This window comes from Emydura macquarii, unplaced genomic scaffold (genome assembly GCF_026122565.2).
Source record: "Emydura macquarii macquarii isolate MOO-44397 ecotype Brisbane River unplaced genomic scaffold, CSIRO-AGI_Emac_v2 contig_2863, whole genome shotgun sequence".
Taxonomy (NCBI): domain Eukaryota; kingdom Metazoa; phylum Chordata; order Testudines; family Chelidae; genus Emydura; species Emydura macquarii.
The window spans coordinates 1,943,480-1,965,026 of NW_027133000.1; the positions used below are offsets into that span (position 1 = coordinate 1,943,480).

The 21,547-nt window shown below is 41.1% G+C and overlaps 1 protein-coding gene across 5 annotated transcripts in view; it reads right to left on the minus strand.

Annotated features, from left to right (window-relative positions):
* TBCK (TBC1 domain containing kinase) overlaps window positions 1-21,547 on the minus strand; it is a 194,228-nt gene that overhangs the window by 94,892 nt on the left and 77,789 nt on the right. For all 5 annotated transcript variants that reach the window (XM_067568243.1, XM_067568242.1, XM_067568245.1 and 2 more), the window contains exons 19-21: window positions 20,995-21,045; window positions 14,377-14,460; window positions 8,206-8,291 (exon numbers count right to left, since the gene is read on the minus strand). In XM_067568243.1, coding sequence (XP_067424344.1) covers window positions 8,206-8,291; window positions 14,377-14,460; window positions 20,995-21,045 — 221 coding nt within the window. The remainder of the gene's footprint in view (window positions 1-8,205; window positions 8,292-14,376; window positions 14,461-20,994; window positions 21,046-21,547) is intronic.

Below are 21,547 nucleotides of genomic sequence, written 5' to 3' on the forward strand. Positions count from 1 at the left end.
ATGTCCATCTATTAAGTGTGATACGAATGTACTAAGTGTGCATTTTTCAATGAATGGCAATAGGTGCAATTCAGCCTTAAGGGCTTAAACTTATCAGTATGCTATTAGCAGAAGGATTTTAGGTGGCTTATGAATTTATTCTGCTATGAGATAGCTTAAACATTTATGCTGCTTTCAGGGCTTTTTGGGCCTTAAATACTTTATGCTACTGTAAGGCTTTCAAACAGTATACTGTATGCACTTATGCCACTATGAATATGAAAGACAGTTATAAAGTATCTGGGAGAGTTTAAGTGCTTATGCCACCTTAAGGGTTTCTTAATTTTAAAGAAAATACTTACAAAATTAAAGGCAAAAACACCTATGTGGATACTAAGCTGAAGTTGCACAAAAGTCACTGCAAGTCAGAAATGCAAAAGCTAAAATTCCAACATCAAATTTAACTCAACTGCACTGTACAAGTTAGTGTTGTTAATAAACCCTTATTTTTCATTCCCTTATTTTTAGTGACTAAATGAACAAGCTTAATGTTGCCTTCGTGTGTTTTTTGCATTTAATATACACTTAACAGGGTCAGGCAGCGGGATTGTTGAACTGATGAATATATGTCTGTGAAGTACACCTTGGCATAGATCTCTCCAAGGTGTCTAATAAAAAGCTATTCTAGGCATACCTTTCTTTTAAGCTAACCATTCATAACAACAGCAGAAAAACTGACTAAACTTGCCAGCGTTTTCAGCATTCACAAATATTTTTATAAATGGACCTCACTATAAAGAAAATTTCTGACGGTAAAAACTGCTCTACCATTGTTGATATGATACACCAGTACAATCTACTTCCACAAGTGTATTTTTGTAATGCATTTCATCAACAACCCCATATTCCCCACTACCATCTGAAAAGTCTGCAACAGTGCTTGTGTCCTGCTATCATGTTGTAACCATTTGTTCACATGCAAGAACGTGCAGCATATCCACTAGAAAAGAAAGCGATCAGCATAGCTGGAGGCTTCTCTTTAGGAACGTCTACATGGAGATGAAAGCTCCGTGGCATGGACAGGCTGGCTCAGGCTTGCAGGACTGTGGGCTAAAAATGGTTGTGTAGACATTTGCACTCAGACTGCAGCCCGGAACTCTGGGACTCTCCACACCCCACAGGATCTCAGAGCTTGGGCTCCAGCCTTAGCCCAAATGTCCACAGAGCCATTTTTCAGCCCCACAACCCAAGCCCCACATGCCCAAGTCAGCTGACCCAGGCCAACCGCAGGTTTTTTTTATCCCCATATTTTTTCATACCCTTTGCTTTGATATAGGCATTTTGCTTTGGTCATTTTCTGAGGCATCCTTGTACATAAACTATTTCATTGAGAACTGGAAGTAGATCAGTTCAGCCTCATGATTTCATTTTTTGAAAATTGTATGTGCCAAGTAGACTTGCAAACATTCGAAATTACACACACAGAAATGTAAATACAAACACCTATAGCTTCAGCTATGTACACATTTTTTCAATACACATAAGAAAAAGAAAACACACAAATCTACTGGACACAATAGAATACTAACACACTGTAAATGTGACAAATAGTCAAAAACAATATTAGCCCTAAAACACAGATCTGGCTACAAATAACACTCACCAATCCTGACAACTACCCACTATGAAAAAAAATTAGGCCAGGCAATTTTAAAGTGGCAGGTAAGTACTAGGGAAATTACTACAGGAGCTGAAGTTGAAATTATCCGTGTTATTTTTAAAAATATAATCCTACAACAGGAAGGGGTATAGGTAAGTATAAAAAGATTATGATAATTTATCTCGTGTTTTTATTGCCAAAAAAAAAAAAAAAGAGAGAGAGAGAGAGAGCGAGAGAGAGTGCTAGTGCATTGTTCAGCTTCCCTCCTTCATGTCTTATTATTCCACTGTAGCAGGTCAAAAGTGGAACGTGACGATCCAAAAGGAGAACTACATTTATCTGGTGTAAAGTACTTTCCTCATAACATGAATTTAAAACAAATATGCTGCCATATTTACTTAGTCAAACTACAGTTCTCTAAAGATATTCTTAGGGAATACTGCCCTCTAGCAACATCAGGGTAGAATAACTATCTGCTAAGACTGTTTTTACTTTCACTGCAGTGATTTTCAACCTTTTTCCACTGAAGCTCAAACTACAATGGGTTTGCAGACTGGAGGGTCCCTGTATCGTCCCTTCAAATGAGTACTGCTCAATATTTTAAAGAAAATGTATGCAGTACTCAAAGTAATATTTGAACTCCATGGACACTAAGTCACATGAAAAAACTCATCATCTGAGCTTCCATATAAAAAGAAAATTAGTAAAAGCAATGAATCTAAATACATACTTTTATTGCAACTGCCAAAGTGCATTTTTCTGAGAAACAGCCTGAGATCATGAACTGCAGTCCCATAATTATCCTTGTTTAACAAATAAGGTTGAGTTTAGTTTTACACGTAAAAGCAGAGATTCAACCACTTTTTTATCTATGAAGAATACATCGTATCTTCCTCGAAATTACCATTTGATTACATGATGAATTTTCTGAGAATTTACAAAAGTAGATTTAGGTATCCATTTTTAAGAAGGAAATTCCCAGACAAAAACTATGTTAAAATGGAATTAAGGTTGAGAGTATGTATCACTGTTTAAGGGTAAAATACATTACAGGGATAATCATCATCACCTACAAAATAACTCAAGTCTGAAGACAACTGGTTCAGTATTATTTTTTAATTGGCAAGTCAGTTCTTAAAAGAGAAAACTTAATTACTGTACCTGTCAACACGTGATATAAAACATATCTACTGCACATATTTAGCGTGATTTTTCAAATGCTTATAACTTTGGTAAACTTCAACGTTTTTCCTCCCAAACCAAACATTTACAGGAACATATGAATTTCCATACTAGATCAGACCTGAGGACCATCAAATCCTTGTACCCTGTCTCTTACTACAGCTAGTCCAGATGCTTCAGAAGGCATAAGAATCCTAAAGGGGGCAAATGTGAGATAGTCTGCCTCCAACATTAGGTTTCCTCCTAAATGCTTTAGTTAGAGACTGGCTTAAACCCTGAGGTTTAAGTATGAAATTTAATGACCCTCCCAACATTTTTATAATTGTGACAACTCTGCATATTCCTGATGACATTTATATGGCTAAGTCCTTTTCTGAATCTTGGTAAGTTTTTGGCCTCATTGACTTCCTGTGACAATATGAAAGCCAAGCACAGAGAACTAAAGTACTTGACTCAGATTACCCAGCAGCTCAGTGGCAGAATGGCAGAAATAAAACCCAAATTTCATATCTTGTACTTCAGCTCCCTATCCAGATACTGGTAACTGAGGCTTTGATCTTCTAAACATTTATGCACATTCTTAATTTTAATTTCTGTAGCACTGTGTAAGTGCTTAAAAGTAAGTAAGTACTCACTTGCTTAAAGTTAAGCACATGCATGCTTAAGTGTTTGAAGGACTGGGGACAAAATACCCATAACCAGGCAAGAGAAGTTTAATTCTTTACATGTAATTCCACCCATCCTCTCTCACTCCAAATATGTAAAATACAACAAAACAATTGTTCCTATTAAATGAAAACCAAAAAGCAGCCATCAAACACTCATGACTGAACAAGTCTGTGTTTGCAAGAGGAATAGTATATTTCAGAAAGGATAGTTTAATTCAGGCTTCCAAGGGTGGTTATAAACAAACAGGAAAATAATTTCTTTAAAGGAATGAAAAATATTTTGGCAGCAGTATTCTTTTAACTCTAATTAGATAAAGCCTTATTACAGACACCTCCTACATATCACTAACTCCAATTTGAGGTGTCTAACTATGAGAGCAGCATTACCAAGATGATATTAAGTAACTGCAGCCAGACCTTGTCATCTCTGTTAATGGCCAGCTGACAACTGTGTCTAGCTTCCATTATTTGCAGCGGAAAGCTATTCAGAATAATTTATGGATATAGTTTCCCTTCTAGTAATGTGGCTCACTTCCTTGTTTCTCTTTCCTTAAAAATGGACAGATTTTGATGCTAGAATAATTTAGCAAAATATAGAACAGGTATTATAAAACATTATGTAAGTTCATACTACAAAACACAGTGAAAAAGAAAAAACCCTATGAAATTCACCTTACAGATAGTTCCATTTACATGTAAATCACATAGCCACTGCAATATATTTAATCCAGGCACGACATCAGATAACAATATTCACAACTATTCAAGCTTCAGCAGCGTTCAATATTCTGAGAGCTACATGACCCAAAGTAAATGGAAGGGTGCCAGGAAACACAATCTTTCCTGCAGCGGGAGCCTGCCTTTCAATGACGAAAGATTAATCAAGGTTTACTTTGATAGGATTAGTACTCAAGCACGAAACTCTGGTTCGGATCTCATTACTGAAGTGCATATCTTTCACCTTGATGGATCTGGGCTGTCTTGTTACAGGTGCAAAAACACCCCCCTCTCTCACTAATCTAAAAGGCAGAACAGGGAAAAGATATATTTTGAATTTACAGGTGATTTAGGAAGGACATCTCCTCTTAAGAGGTACAGCCAGGCTTTAGAACAGTTGGGAATTGCCAATACATTTATTTGTATGATGCAAATTCTTTTTTTTTAAAAACGTATAGTTGTATATCATAAATGGTTTATATTTTGGATTCTCTATTCCAGCGGTTCACAACCTTTTCAACCTTCAAACATTTTGCGGACTGCCACATGCCACTAGCTGTTTTTTACACTCCGTTTTTATTTGGAATTGTACATTTCCTTGGTGAGGATGGTATTATTTTCTTTTCGCGGATCCCCTGTAGTAGCCTCACGGACCACCAGGGGTCCACGGACCACAGGTTGGGAACCGTTGGTCTATTCTACTCCTTCATTTGTCATCTTTCTTAGGCTTTCAATTCTCTGGGACTGGGCCTGTGTCTGTATGTGCATCTGTATAGCACCTAGCACAGTGGAGTCTTGATACTGATTAGCACTTCTTGCTACTACCATAATACAAATAAATAAAAATATATGTTGCTTAATCATTCATATCGCACCTAAAATTTGTCTTGCCACAAAAGGCCCGGAATAGCACAACCTGCAGTGAGAGTCACTGTCTAAAGAGCTCTGAGGACAGGTTTCTGCAGTGGGCTCATGTAGGCTGGTATGAATGGCAATGACAGGGGTGGCCAAAAGGATGGGTTGGGGAACGTACATTTATATATGTTCTATGTTGCTATTCCAATTCACATGTTGGAATTCAAGGTCACAGTGTGTTTGGATGACTATGCTGCAGCCCTGTCACCCAGCCCCATGTTGGGAGCTTGCATTTGCTTTTTCAAACTTCTGTGCACTTCATCTACATAAAACCATGATTTCATAGGCTTCATACAGATAAATAAATTTCTTCCCCCACTGACACTAGCTTTAAGTGATGCATATGGCCTAGTCAGGTCTTTTCTACACTGGAGTAAGTTTTACCCATCCATGCGTAACCCACTATATTGACTAGTCTCTTCAGCTGTCTGGAGATATTAAGTTAGTTTTTAAATGTCACTATATCCTGCCTGAAGTTGGATCATTTATAAACAATCCTGTTTAATCTCCCCGAAACAGTTACCAAAAGGGGAAAAAAGTGTACAATAGATTTAATTTATTTTCATTTGTGAGCACAAACCTAATAATTACATGCATTAGTTCCGTTAAATATGTAACTATCCATATAACTCCATGGGTATTCACAAGTTCATATAGAAATAGTGTATTAAAAAAAAAAGTTTTGCAAATTTGACCCTGCAGCATCAGGCAATTCCTGCAAAAGCACTGACTCAACTTTAACATTTTTTAAAGGAACACAGTTTCTTGATAAAATGATAATCATGATTATTCAGAAAAGATATTCCTGCACCCAACACCCTGTATTCCCTTCTTCCCACCGAATCTGTATTCCACACTTCCATGGTGGCGATTCCCTCCTTCCTCCCCGTTCACACTGATAATTAGCATGTACTGACATAAAGCTTGCCACATATTTTTAATGTCTGTTCTATTTATATACCTACCAGACCTTTAAAAAGTGCTGCCCACATAAGTTAACAATGTTTCTCTTTATCGTCTTCAGTATGTCACCTCAGTACAGACTTAAACTATGTCTACGATACAGAGACTATGTCATCATGGCTATGTAGGCATAACCCTGTAGTGCTGACGCAGCTTGCTTTGATGAAAGTGGTTTTTCCATCTGCGTAGGAAAACCACCTTCCTGAACAATGGTACCATCAATGGAAACATTCTTCCATCAACATAGCTGTGTCTACAGTGGGAACTAAGTCAGCATCACTATGTCAGTCAGGGGTGCAGTTTATTCACACCTCGGACCAGTTTAGCTATGTCCACTTAACTTTTAAGTGTAGACCCAAACCTTAGTCTGTGACAAAAATTAGCTAAATACATTACTGGAAACACTCAAATTACAAATCTGAATGAAATTTAATTAAATATTGTGGACACGCATTTCAATCAAATGCCTCTTCAGCATTCTTGACTACTCAAAACTACAGGGCCCTCTGGACAGAGGGAAGAATATTTGCAAAGTATGGTGGCAGCTCAAGAACTCCTAATTTTGTTTTTTTAACGAATACTCTCCCCGATGTTTTTTGCTTTTGTGCAGTTAGAATTTTCACATTTTCCCATCTGTGGAGACTTCTTTTCCTATACTGAATGACGTTTCTGGGTCAGATACTTCAATTTAATATATTTCCAGCGGTTTCACTGACATACGATAATTTGCAAGAGCTGACATCATGTATAAAAAGAAGGCATCCCATGAATTTTGTGTTTAATTAACTCGCACACATTTTTTATTGTGTTTTCAGTTGTTTCATAGAGTAAAAACATTAAATTGTCACTAAATGATTCATGTTTATTTTTTCAACTCAATATTTTTTACATATTGACCCTGAAATTAAAAATAAAATCAAAATCTTAATACACTCATTCACTAACTGACTGTAAGCACTGTCATTGCATCTTCCATGCTGAGAAAAATTGAGATTTTTCTTTTAAGGATGCATTTTAAAGAAACAACAACAGCAACAGAGTTTAACCATCTTTTCATAAGCCCTTTGAAAAATGTCACCAACCATCAACAGGGAGGGGAAATGTATGGGGCCAGCAGTGAAAAGGGAGTAGTTCCAGTGGCAAAGGAGGGAGACACTCGCAAAGGGACAATAGGTAGCTCTGACACCTTTGGCCAGCTGTGGGAGGGGGGTGCTGATTGGCCAGCACTCCTCAGCTCTCAGGATTTAGCCCAATGGGCCATATGGACCTCTTTTGGATCCACTCCAGCAGCTCACCCTACCTACCCAAACTAGAAATGGGAACCTGGTTTGACAGATGTTGCAGGTCTAGCCCATCACCTGTTCAGAGAGTCAGGAAGGATTTTTTTTTCCCCCATGGGCCAACTGGCAGAAGACCATGGAGTTTTCTGCCTTCCTCACAGCACCTGCAAGCCACAGTAGGTTAAGTAGGAACCCACTTAGTACCTAACTGAAGTACTAGGATGGAGTTGTTTATTTGCTGAAACTTATGGCGTTTCCAATGTGGTTAAGAGAATAAAATGAACAGTTCCCATAGGTAAAATACCTGAGATTTTGGTGATGGGCCTTGGGCTCATGGGATAGGGTGAGACCTTGTGGCCTTTGCAGACCAAGGTTCCCATCCTGCTGCAACCTTTTTCCCCCCTCGCATGCGGGGAGGTTCTAGGACTCAGAGAAAACTGAGTACCATGGGAATAGGGTGAGGAGAGCCTACTCTATGTTATGGGTTGTATGGTAAGGAGTTCTGTAATCCTGGTACCAGTCACAGGTTATATGGCAAGGAGTTCCATAAACCCCTAAAATGGAACCAATCAAATGCCTATTATAAGAGAGCATGGGTAATGGATGGCTAGCACCCCTCCCTTGTGTTAACATTTAATAAAAGTTGCAGCCTGCCACTTAATTCCATGCATGCATCTGTCCTCATTTTGCCACTATGTCCAAACCAAACTTCGTATCAGAGGTAAATTTACATATGCAACTTTCACTGTGTCAGTAACAATTTAGAAACACCCTATTAGAATTGCCCTCTCTTCCTTTTTAGCTTCATTATACAGCATTTACAAGAACCCTTAGCACTTACGTCTGGAATAAAGCCAATTTCATTGAGATGATTACTCAGCTCTGGGTCATGGAACGCAATCATCTGGGAGAACACTGTCAGGTATTCTGAAACGACAACAATGTTTAAGATCATTGAGAAAAAAAAAAAAAAAAAAAAAAAAGAGAGCGACCACCACATCACCACCAACACACAACTGCACATTTAACTCACACACAAAGAATACATGTACCTGTAACAGTATTAATTATGAAGCTTGCATATTTCTTTATACATATAACACCATTTTTCCTATTATATTATCCTTTAGGATTAAATACATTTTTTAAAAGCCATTTTAAGTTTTTTCTTCTCTCCCTGCTTATAGTTTTCAATATGCTTCAACAGTACACAGCTTATATATTCTCTACACTTAGGCTTGGTCTACACTAGGAACCTGTGTTGGTATAACTACGTTGCTCAGGGTTTTGGAAAATCCACAACCCTGAATGACATCATTATACTGATCTAAACTCGGATGTAGACAGTATTATGTCGACAGGAAGCTTCTCTCTTGGGGAAATGGAGTATCTACAACAACAGGAGAAGCTCTCCTGTTGGTGTAAGAAGCATCTTCACTAAGCACCACAATGGTGCAGCACTGTAAGTGTAGACAAGCCCTTAGAGCTTTCCATACTTCCCTTTTCACACTGATACAGCTAAAACAAATGGAATACTTGGCTGGTGCTCACAGCCTAGCGTATAACACACTTGCAAATTACACAATTAAAAAAAAATAGCAACTATATCAGCATGAATATGAACTAAGCCTTAGGCTTAAGACACTGATTGAATTAAATTAGAACAAGGTTCTTCCAGTGGTTTACAGAAACTGACTTACACTGAAAACTGCACAGATATCACCATACTAAACGTATTTGTTACTAAGTGAACTTGTTTATATCATCATGTGGACAGAAGTGTTAAGGCTGACCTCCCTTTAACAACATCCATCTTCTTTATTTTCCTATCTGGGGAGGGAGAAGAATTATAACAGGACAGATTTAATAATATATCTCCAGCTCTGCACATCAAGCTGAAAGGGACGGTTTAATTCAATTGCATCAATCATCATCTCATTTAATTTGGGGAGGAGCCAAAAGGGAAGTTCATCCTGATAAGTTTTTCTCCACTTCCTTCTGCCTTACACACAATTTCCTCTGCCTTCGATCTGCAAGTAGAGCTTTTCTTAGAATCAGAATCATGTGGCTTTATCCTTGCAATTTCACGACAGGTTACATTTCCCTTTCCCTTCCACAAAGTTCTCTAATTTACGAAGAACCAGTGTTGTTGCCTGACAATGAACAGCCCTGCCCCAAAGGCAGAGATTTCTAGACCCCTCCATCATCGACTCTGCTAAGGCAGCATCTTTATTCCAGCGAGTCATACCCAGACAGCCTTTAATACTAGCTTCTTAGGTGAATGGTGAGTAGTGCTGCTATAGTGTGTTACAAAGTCCCCAAACTGCTCCCTCCTTAATTTGTAAGCATTCCATTCACAATACTGGCATCAGGACTGTCTTGAGTTATCTAATTCAGTCAATACCTTGAGTTAGCCTAATCCCAATGACAGTGCTCACAGTGTAAAACAACATTTATCTGCACGGTGATTGGATTAGCAACACAGAATGATTCTATTAGCAATACAGGGCTTGATTTCATTGGTGTGTTTTTACCTGGGGATAACTAATGGGCATCAGCTATCACACTATAAAAAAAAACAGTGAATACAAAGTACTTTGGTTTTACTGAAATAAATTAGGTGAGGTCAATCAAAGGCCGGGGGCAGTAGCGGGTGGTATAATGCTGACCTCACTGATCTACTTCACCATAAATATTACAAGTGCCCTGTCTCCATTTAGCATTTTGCAGCAAGGTAACAATAACGTTTGTTATCTCGCTGTAAAAATCACACCTTTTTAAGCAGTGAAGACTAAGCCATAGAATAGCTGTGTCCTTACTGCATTACTAGCTCCAGCGTCAGCATCACTCAAGTTTTAACCCACATAGGCTGACAGGCCAGCTAGCTCAAGTTTAAAGTACCACTTAACTCAAACTAGAGATTTTTATATATGAACAGGAGTCACATCAGGGGAAAAACTCAAGTTATAACTTGAGCTAATACTGCAATGAAGACAAGTCTCAAAAATGAAAGACCAACTGATATACCTCACGCAACATTGTATGCGTGTGTTATCCACATCGGCTGGTTGGACAAGCCATGCTTAATTTAGCTTTCCCATATTCAGGGCTGACACATGTGAGTTAATAAAATAGCCAGCAAGCACGGGGAAGGTATAGGGCTTTTCTACACCTACAGCACAGCCCCAGTGCAACTGCACCCTCTGCACTGCTGTAATGCTTAGTGAAGATGCTAAGGAGAGTTTCTGCCCGTTGACATAGCACTGTCTACACAAGGGATTAAGTCAGTAGAATTATGGCATTCAGGGGTGGGGATAACATAGCTATAACAACATAAGCTGGTAGTGTGGACCAAGCCATATAAAGCCAGTAATCACATACATTCAGTTATGTGCTGATGAAAACAGATTCACAATTAACTTCTCTAAAGCAAATTTCCTTTTAAACAGGAAATTCGTGCCTATGGTGGTTCTGCACAGATATACTATGATTTGTTAAATATCATCTTTATTTGTATAGCCAGACTCATAAAATATAATTATTGTGTGGGATTATATGGTTAATTAAGGATCTATTGAAGACACACAATCCTTCATGAAAAAAAACATCATTTAGGTCCAGCCAAACACTGTTGGCTGGAATTTTATTATATGAATTATTCTTTGGCATAATTTGAAATTCTAGAGCTATAAACCTTTAATTGCTCTTACATCATACTTCATATGGGGAAATGCATCTGATAAACCTTGCATAAACTGTTCTTTGACTGCTTTCAAAAGGCTCAGAAATGAGATATGCTGCACCTTTCTGCACTGTGAAAGGTTTTATTCCATTAATGGGTGAGGTGCTAAAATTTCAGTGATGTAATCACACATGATCCATCCTGCCATGTACCTCACAGCATCTCTAGGGGATAGGAAAAAGCTCAGCACATGAAACTAAACAAACCATCACAAAATCTTCCTTTAAAACTGTATTAACATGTTGATATTGAACACCAAAAATTAGAAACTTCCAAATCAGAACACACCAATGGTCCAACTAGTCCAATATCCCCATACCAAATGCTACAGTGCAAGATGTAAAGACCATATAAAACACCTACTTGTGCAATACCATCCACCATGTTCATAACCCCATCTGGTAATTGTTTCAGGCCTTGACACATGAGAATTAATAACTTTCATTGAATCCCAGATAGCAAAATTACAAATTATATTCTTCTACATATCGTCTCAACCTTTATTAAAAAAACCGAGAATTCTGTAGCACTTTAAAGACTAACAAATTTAATTTCTGCAGGCATAAGCTTTTGTGGGCTGCAACCCACCTGAACGCACGAAAGCTTATGCCTGCAGAAATTAAATTTGTTAGTCTTTAAAGTGCTACAGGACTCTCGGTTTTTTAGCTGTATACAGACTAACACGGCTACCCCTTTGGAACTTTTCAATCCTTATAAACAAACAATCTCACTAAGCTATTGGCCTTAAAAAAAAGCCTAAAGCAGTTGATTCCACAGGCAAATTATTTATTGTATAAAATATCAGCTCCCTTTATTCTTTAAAAATGTGCTGCCTTTAGTTTAATGATGTGCCCCTTTGCCTTTATGTATTATGGCAAAGTGCAAATAGGAAATCTCCTGACTGGCCTTCTCCATTCCATTCATTATGTCATACATCCTGGTCACACCTCCTCTCTTACTTATCTCCATTCCAAACTAAGAAGCCCTAATCTTCTATTCTCTGTTTCTCTTCTCATATTGCTCTCTACCCCAATCTTAATGTCTAATAATTTTTGTTGACCTGAGAACTTTCCCATGTCATTTTGGAAGTGACGGGAGGAAACAAATGCTGTTCCTCAATAGAAGACATACAGGGAAAGTATTATAACAACCTTTATCAGTGGATTGGAAGTGCATGTGATGCGTTTCAGCAAGATCTATTATTTGTTAAACAGGTGTACTCCCTTATAACCAATGACAGAAAGTGAGAGAAACTATGAATCATGATCATTAACATCTGCATTCACAATATTAATTTTCCATCTCTCTACCCCCACTCAAAAAAAAAGGGCAAGAGAATTCAAAAGTATTTTCCTGTATGCTCAAACTAAAGAATAATTCTGAAGAATAACCTTTTATTCCTTTTCATACAACTGCCAACTTGACTCCCAAGACAAAAAAACATTGTTAGGTCAACAGAGACAATGCCCTAAACAAGCTATTAAGATACACTTCTGACTCATGAATCTTACAAACAGTGCCAAAACGATAGAGGTGTTAAACCACTGAAATTAGAATAATGCTTGTTAGAATTGCTGTCAAGTGGGCAGTAAGAGCTAGAGATGGGGAAAAAGATGACAAAAAGGACATTAGAGTGTGGAATGATGTTTTTAAATTTATTATTCAGATAGGATGGCTTTAGCAAATCTTCTCAGGGAGGCTTCCTAACCTTCCCAAATTTCTTCTCCATTTTGTCTCCATGTGAAAAGGAACTGACAGCTCACTACTATTTATGTCTTGGGCTGTTGAGGCCAAGAAATAAGTAGCAGGAGCTATGGAGCAGTTTCCTTAGGGCTCACCAAAACTTGTCCTCAGCTCAGTTACAGTATTTCCTTTCTACTAACTGGCCTATGCTGAAAAGTTATATCCATATAGCTACATCTCTCAGAAGCGTGAAAAATCTACAACCCTAAGAGACATAAGCTATGGCCACACTACAACTTAAGTCAACATAAGTTATGTTGCTCAGGGGTGTGAATTAGCTCCCCTGTGTGACATAATTTATGCCAATTTAAGTGCCAATGTGGACAGTGCTCTGTTGGCGAGAGCTTCTCCTGCTGACATAGCTATCGTTGCTCACAGGGGCTAGAGTAATTAAACTGAAGGGAGCTCTCTCCCATCGGCTCAGAGTGGCTACACTTGAGATCTTACAGCAGCGCAAAAGCATTGGTGCAGCTGCACTGCTGTAAGCCCTGTAGTGTAGCTTTAGCCACAGTTAAGCCAACATAAACCCTCCGAGTAGACAGCACTAAGTCAACACAAGAAGTCTTCCAGACACTTGGTCGCCGTCTTTCAGGAAGGTGGATTACCTACAGTGAGGGGAAGACCTCTCCCATTACTGTAGTGTCTTCCCTGAAGCACTACACCTGTGAAACTGTAGTGCTTTAAGGCCATGTCTAAAGTACCACTTATTCTGGCAAAATTTATGTCGCTCAAGGGTGTGAAAAAACCACACCCCTGAGCAACATAAGTTTCTCTGGCATAAGTGGCAGTGTGCACAGTGCTATGTCGGCAGGAAAGCTTCTCCTGCCAACGTAGCTATCGCTATTCACTGAGATGGTTTTATTATGTCGAGGGGAGAGCTCTCTCTCCTGTCAGCATAGAGCAGCTACACAAGCGATCTTACAGCTGCTTTGGTACAGCTGCCACTGTATGCTCGCTAGTGTAGACATGGCCTAAGTGTAGACATAGTGCTTTCCCCTCAGACTCTTGACTCTCTACTAGAGTAAATGTATTCTCTAAACACTCTCTGGTATCTGTTGTTCCTCTCACTTTCTGCTCGGCAGCATGATGGCAGTCTGCAATAAAGTGGCTCTGGATTACCTCAGTGATAGACCTCCACCATAGGAAGTGCAGAGGGAGTCTTTTTAGGATTCTGCTTTCATTCAATTGACGGGTGCCTGCTTAAAAATGCTTCAGAGAGCAACAAGCATGTTTTTTTGCTGTCACTGTTTTGTTTTTGTTTTTTTTTTAATCTTCACACACTTCCCTATTTATTTTTGTTTTACTTTTGCCACTGCTCACTTGCTCACTATCCCGGTCTTCTGATAAGCTACTTGAAGATATAAGCAAGTATTTCTATAGTGATTAAAGATTATGCTTCTACTTCTGCCAATTATAAAGCCACTGAAGAATAATCAAATTTAATTGAAAAGACAGCATTAATAACTACTCCATAAACAGGTAACTTTACCTTTTATTAGAAGAAAAGGGAAACAAACACCAACCTACCTTGAATGACGTGAGAATTATCCTTCAAAAAGAAGTTATATAGGTACTTGGGAATAAAAGCAGACATGCAGGCATAGGCAAGAGCTAAAAGAATTAAGAAAAGACAAAATTAGCTAAGAAGGTAGAATGTACAAGAAACATCTCTAGACTGGAAAACATTCATTACTAAAAAGTGTTTATACCTGATTTGTGTTATCAGTCTGTATACCTAGTAACAGTATAAAACACATGAAAAAACACTTTTCCTTAAAAAACATATTTTTAAAGATATTCAAGAAATTTCCTATTGCTACTGATTATGCAATGAACAATCCAAATATATTCAGTTTAGTTTTGAGGCGAAGTACAAAAATTTGGGACTTTCAGATCAGTAGTGTTCTCGTGTCACTTATTGTAAGGTAGGCATTAACTTGGACCAAGTTCCAAAACTTGAATGACCACATTTGTCTAACTAAAGTGTGCTTACAGTTGCAATGGAATTTTTTTTAGAGAGAAAGGATAATCTTGTGGCTATCACACTGAACTGAAACTCAAGAGATCAGAGTTCAATTACACATTCTGCCACAGACTTCCTGACACTGGGCAAGACAAATTATCTTAGTGACTCAATTGCCTCACATTTTTTCTCTCTCTTCTAATTCTATTTTGATTGTTAAATTGTTTCTATTGTACAGAAATTCTGATTCCATCCTCTTCACAATAGTATCTGAGCATCTTCCGAAAGTGCAATAAGAGATGTGACCAACATCTGCCATGTTTGGTTTGGCCAATCTCTCTCATACATTCAGCACCTAGGAAAATGGGATTCCGGTTTTGGTTATGGCATCAAGCTTTAACAGAACACAAACAACTACAACAACAAATCTTCACTTCCAATCCTAAACTATTTATTTTTTACGATGCACTGATAAAAGTTGCTCCTGATTTGTTTCTTATGTCCTATCAATGGCAAAGAAATGACTACGTATGTGTAACTGTGCTGTTGTCAGCAACTGACAGGAAAGGTTACAACTTCTAGACTAGCAAAATATGAGAGACAGCTTTGGAATACTGCAGTGACATAAGAATCCAGGGGCTGGAATGGTCCAGTGAGCCCATCAAGATTGTGAACCACCAGGACAAAGGGTTGGTATATCCTGTCAATGGATGGAGCAGTCACAACCCCACTCAATTCCTCAAGAATATCTCCCAACAAACTTTTGTTTTGCCTGGACTGAGGCTAAGCTATCTTGTTTTCATCTAGGATCTTATTGAGTTTAGTACTGGGAAAGCTAGAATCAAGAAAGTAGAATCCAGGCCACATGAGGCTGTTCTACAGAAGATTCACAGAAAAAGAGGTGTATGTATGTGTATATTACCAAAGTGCTGCTGGCAGTTCTATAGCTAAGAATGAGTTTTATACCGAAAGTAGGGATCCAACCACTTTATTACCTGAAGAATACAGTGTATTGTCCCCAAAATTTCAGTACATACTCTTTCAGTACAGAAAAGACAGTTATCTACCTGTACAGTAACTGTTGTTCTTCAAGATACGGGTGCAAACATGTATTCAACTTAGGTGTATGCGTGGACCTGTAAATAAAAATGGCTGCTTGCTTGATGGTGTTGAAGGATGGGTTGGCTAGCCAAAACTGGACCCAGAAGGCCTTCTCTTCTGTGACGTACATTCCTTTCTGCTGCCTAACAGGGAACGATGACTGTCAGAAAAATAGATCTGAGCAATATTGCTGAAGTTGCTGTTGACTTCTGTAATGATGCCTCTTTGCCACTGGGGTATAAAATTCCAACAAATGTAAACTAAACTATCTATACTGTATTCTGTAACCATAAGGCCGTTCTCATAGTAACACATGATGCCATAATTCTGAAGGAAGTGTCTGACATATCCAGAGCCAAATGCAACAATATTTTGGCCACCAGATGGCCCTCTACAATAAATGCATTAAACTCTTTGAAGAATTTCATCAACTTATCTTTAAATTTGGACATAGCACCCTGAGGGAAGCAAGTCATAGTTAGATAGCTGTGCCTGGGGATTTGCACTGTGTACCTGTAATGATGGAGTACATTTTTCTACCCATCAAGTCCAGCCTCTTAGACTCTTTGTCCTTAGGTGTGGATTTTTTATCTCTCCTGCCATAATCTTTCGTTTACTGCTGTCACAACAAGAGTGTTTTGGAATGGATGGGAATACAAACACTCAAAACCCTGCATAGGAACCTAACTCCGTTTCTCACAATGCTTTGCAATAGGTGGTAACAAAGGTGGGATATTCCACAAAAACTATGCAAGCTCCAAGAGAGCTTCACTTATCGATAAAGCTACCCTCCCTGGAGTTGAGGACTGGAGAATAGCTAGCAATTTACACATATTCTCCTATACAAACTAGGCCTGAATACCCAAGGCAGAAGCCATAGGGCTCAGGTGGTCCTGGTATGACAAAGTCCTCGGGCACAGGGGAAGAATGAGTCTGGTACTATGGAGTCAACTGGTGAGGAAGAAAAAGGGAGTGGGGGGCTAATGAAGGCTCCTGATGGAGATCTTGTTCCTGTACAACAAGGTCAAGTTGGACCGGCTCAGGAAGAATGACTTCAGACTGTATCTGCAAAAGAGGTGGCTTGGGAAGACAGACTGCAGCCGGGACTGGTGATCTTGTCCTGAAATGAGTCAAAGAATGAGATCCTACAGACTGAGGAACATCCCAAAAATTCCATGACAGCTACCGGGAATAAGGAGAAGGCATTGATGGCCAATAGATACTGGACCAAGAGTCTCTATTCCTGCTGCAAGAAAGGTGCTGATCTCAGTACCAATAGTGATCTGAGGATGGTTTTAAGGACTTCGAAGAGCATTGTTTGCTAGGCAATGGAGAGGAGGAAGATGACTCTGAACTTGATCTTGACAAGCGCTGGAAGTCATTTGATGGTAGCAGAGGAACCATCCCTTACGGAGGAAGCAAACAACCAGCCTTGTCCAAAAACCAATATGAAGATGGCAATGGTATTGAGGATCGACAAGCAATCAATGTTTTCAGTATTGAAAGAGGCATCACACTTCTACTCAGTACCTGAGCAAACAATAGTGCCAGAGCAGAGGCTGGCACCAATCTCAAAGACAGTGTTGGTCCCAAAGATAATGTTTGAGCTGCTGGATCCATGAGTGCCTAAGAGGGGGCTGACTCCAAGTCTGGACTGAGACTTACATATTGCAGAACATGTTGCTGATGAGCGAGACAACCCTCTAATCAGACCAGATGGCGCCAAGGGCACAGCAGAAAAAGCAGAGGCAACCACGGCAGCTGAATGCTCCTGAATTATTGGGGAATCAGAAATGGAGAGGCAGAACAGGTCTGATGCCTCCTGGTATGCCAATGGCATAGAGACAGTTGATGCTGACACCACCTCTTTGCTACAGGACTCAACGGATGCCCCCATGGCCAGTACTGGAATTCACGGTATGGTATCCAGCTGATCTTGGTGTGGTACGGGGGAGCAGTTACACAGTCTGGGTCCATCCTGCGTCCCAGAGGAATCACAGTGCCAGTCAGCTCTCCTCTGAGAAGAGGAATCTCCATGAGTCCTGGAATAGCCTCAATCCATGTTAGGGGACCTTACCACCATCCTGGATGAGGGGCAGGGCCTCAGCAAACCGCCTGAGGGAGTCCCACAAATTAAAATTGTATCTACCCAGGAGGGCCTGATGATTGGCAATCCTGAACTGCAGGGCTGCCGTTGAATAAATTTTTCTCCTAAACAAATCCAGCTTCTTGCTGTCTTTGTTCCTGGGAGTCGAACCTGGCTGACCTTGCCTGTCCTTCTGGTTGGCTGCATCTACAATCAGGGTTCCCAGGGCCGGGTGAGTAAACAAATACTCAAACCCTTCGGCCAGGACGTAATACTTTTTCTCGGCCACCTTTGATGTAGGGGTGACCAAGTAAGGGGTTTGCCACAGGGCCTTTACAATTTTGAGGACCCTGTCATGGACTGGTAAAGCCACCCTTGCTGGGGCAGCGGTTGCCAGCACATTGAAGAGGGTATCATCTGCCTCCAACTCCTTCAGCTCCAACCCCAAGTTAGAGGCCAACTTCTTGAGGAGCTCCTGGTGTGCCCTGAAATCCTCCAGTGGTACCATATGGTCCCGGGAGACTGCCTTGTCTGGTGAGGAGGAAGAGGACTGTCGAGGTGCATTCTGCGGGTGTTCCCTCACCTGACGAATGGATGCACACGTAGAGGGTCCCTCCATGGGGTCGAACTCCTCGTCCAAGGAGTGGTGTGTATGGGCCTTCTCCTGAGCCGGAGGCACGGACCAAAGCCCCGCTGACAGGATGCATTGTGGCCCCTGTCCCATATGGATGCCCCATGGAGCCAAATAAGGCCATTGATGCGGCCATTGACTCTGGGGCCAAGCTGTGGCTCACTGCGCCGCCAGCTGTGGCGCCTTGTGAGGGCATTGGCTGTCTGGACAACTGTTCCCCCTGTGGGAGCCCGAGCCACTAGACCTGCGATGCCATGCACGGCCTCGGTCCCGGGAGCCACCCGGTACTGGGGACTGTTCTCTCCACGCCTCCAAGCTAGAGGACAACGAGGACCGCTTCCGTCGCTGTGAACAGTGCCAGCGAGTAGAGGTGCGCTCCGAGGACCTCGAGGTACTGGAGCATCATCTCAGCACCAAGGACTTATGGTGCCACCTACCCTTTGGTGACAGAGACCGGCACCGCTCTGAACTCCATGGTGCCGAGCCTGACTCTGGTGACCGGGTTCCGTGTCAGGGACTGCGCAGTATGGGGTCTTCGCGTGGCGAATGGGTTCCGCACCGCATTGGTGCAGGGCGGCCCCTCAGTGCCAAATCCTCTAATGGTGACCGGGTTCTGCGCCACCTCGGTGCGGGTGAACTTGGTGCTGTGGATGCGGAGCCGGAGCTGTTTGAGAGTCGCCTGGCGGACCTTGACCAGTGCCACCTCTTGGTCTGTGCTGTCTCTGGTGCCAGGGACCGACGCCGACACCGAGAGGGAGACTCCGCATCCTGAGTTGAAGCAGGTTGGCTCGACACTGTTGACCTGGAGCGACTGCTGGGGGAGCGTCCTCACTCTACCCCCAGTGGCCATCCGGCAGGAGATCTTCCTCCCCATACCAGGGATCTCAACCGCCCTTTGGGGGACCCAACGCAGAGCTGCCCCAGGACACCAGCCACTTCTCCCTCGGTGGATGGGGGGCAGAGGTGGTGTGGGCAAGACTAACAAGGTTCTTGCTGCCTGAAATGCCTCCAGTGTCGATGGCGTTGGCAGAGGCACTCTCCCACTTCCAGGAGTCAGGGGAGGCTCCCTGCTTAGAGATGCAGGCACCGGAGAAGACTCGACAGGCTATGGCCGGTGCATCTCTGCAATTGACCCTGCCCGTACCGATGGCGCAGGGGAGTGTCCGTGCTCCGCGAGCTGCCTCTTCTTTGGCATGGGGGACATTGCTCGGTACCGAGTCGATCCCGATGCCAGCGGTGCACTCTGCTCGGATGCTGGGCGGAGCGCTGTCTCCAGGAGCAGGGCTTTTAACCAGATCTCTCGGTCCTTCTGGGTCCGTGGTTTAAAAGCCCTGCAGATCTTACATTTATCCTTCCTGTGCTCTTCCCCCGGGCACTTAAGGCACTGACCGTGGGAGTCGCTGAGCGGGAAAGCCTTCCCACAGGAGGCACAGGGCTTAAACCCAGGTGACCGGGGCATGGCTCGGCCACCCTAAGTCCCTCAGGGACTTCCTATCTAACTACATTTAACACCACTTAACAACTACTGAAAACTAACTAACGTACTTCGAATAACAGAGTTCAAACAAGGGGAATGGCACTTGCAGAGAGCAAGGCTAGTTCCAGTAACCATCACGGGTGGAAAAAAGGAACTGAGTGGCGTAGGGCCGGCAGTGCCTCATTTACTGTGGCATGTGCGCGGGACTCCAAGGGGCACCAGAGCCGGCCCTACGGGGTCTGCTAAGGGGAAAAAAGTTCTGGGAACCGTGCACGGTGGCGTGCACACACCTATAGTGGGATGGACATGAGCAATCACTCGAAGAAGAACCTAAGGTGGTACTACTAAACTACTAAAATTCCAGAAATACTGGAAAGAAACATGAGGTAAACACCACAGAGAATGCTTTGACTCAAGCCACAGGCAGTAAAAAGTAACTGAGTGGGGGCTGGGACGGCACCAACCTTAAATAGCTAGGAGAGGGAATAATGGGCCAGAAGGCACAAGCAGCACCCCTATGGGGGCAAAGTTCTGACTTTGGTGCACTGGACGTACACACACTTGAGTGGAATACATGTCTACAACCACTCAAAGAAGAATAAATTTTCTCAGTATCTGCAAGTCAATCTGGTAATTAGTTTGAGTTAAAATTAATTAAAAAATAAGTCCTTTAAGAAAATTTGGCACTTGGTGACAGACCATTTGTTCCAAATGATATTATTAATAGAACATAAGCTTCAGACTTCCCTTATTAAAATTCACAAAATATTGTTCATAATTGTTTGTGTTATATAATGTGGCATATGTAGCACATGTGTATATACTGCATGTGCAGGCAAACAAGGCGGAGAGACACATTGGGTTTATTCTTGACGAAAGGTACTCACCTTCATTGTTAAAATTCAAGTACAGGAATGGTGCACAAAGCGAATCGAGACCTGAGGGAAGAAAAAGTGCAAAGAAACTATGAAAAGCTGCTCTTTCACTATCTCAACACAAAATAAATGTATTGATTTCTCAGAGACACTTACATATTTAAGATGGATTAAGACACTGCAATGTTACCCTTAATGTAGTATACAAGGATTAGACATGAAAACTGCATGCAAACAAAAATATTTTAAAACATAAAACTACAGCACTAAGTAGATTATTTGGGCTTTTTCCAGTTTTGCCACTGTTTTCTGGAATGCTCCAGCAAGTTACTCCCAAAACACTTAACTGTTCTGTGTAGTGTTGATTTTGCATTAAAGTAGCACTAGTCAATGGAACATTTTAAAAACAAAGTGGCTGAAGTTTAAGAAGTGCTAAAATGCAAGAGGAAAGAAAAATGATAAAACACAACTGAGGCAAATTTACATTACAAATAGAACAGGAAGTATAAGAATACTAAATTTTCAATAATCCACATATATAGTTTCCAGACATTTTTTCATTGAC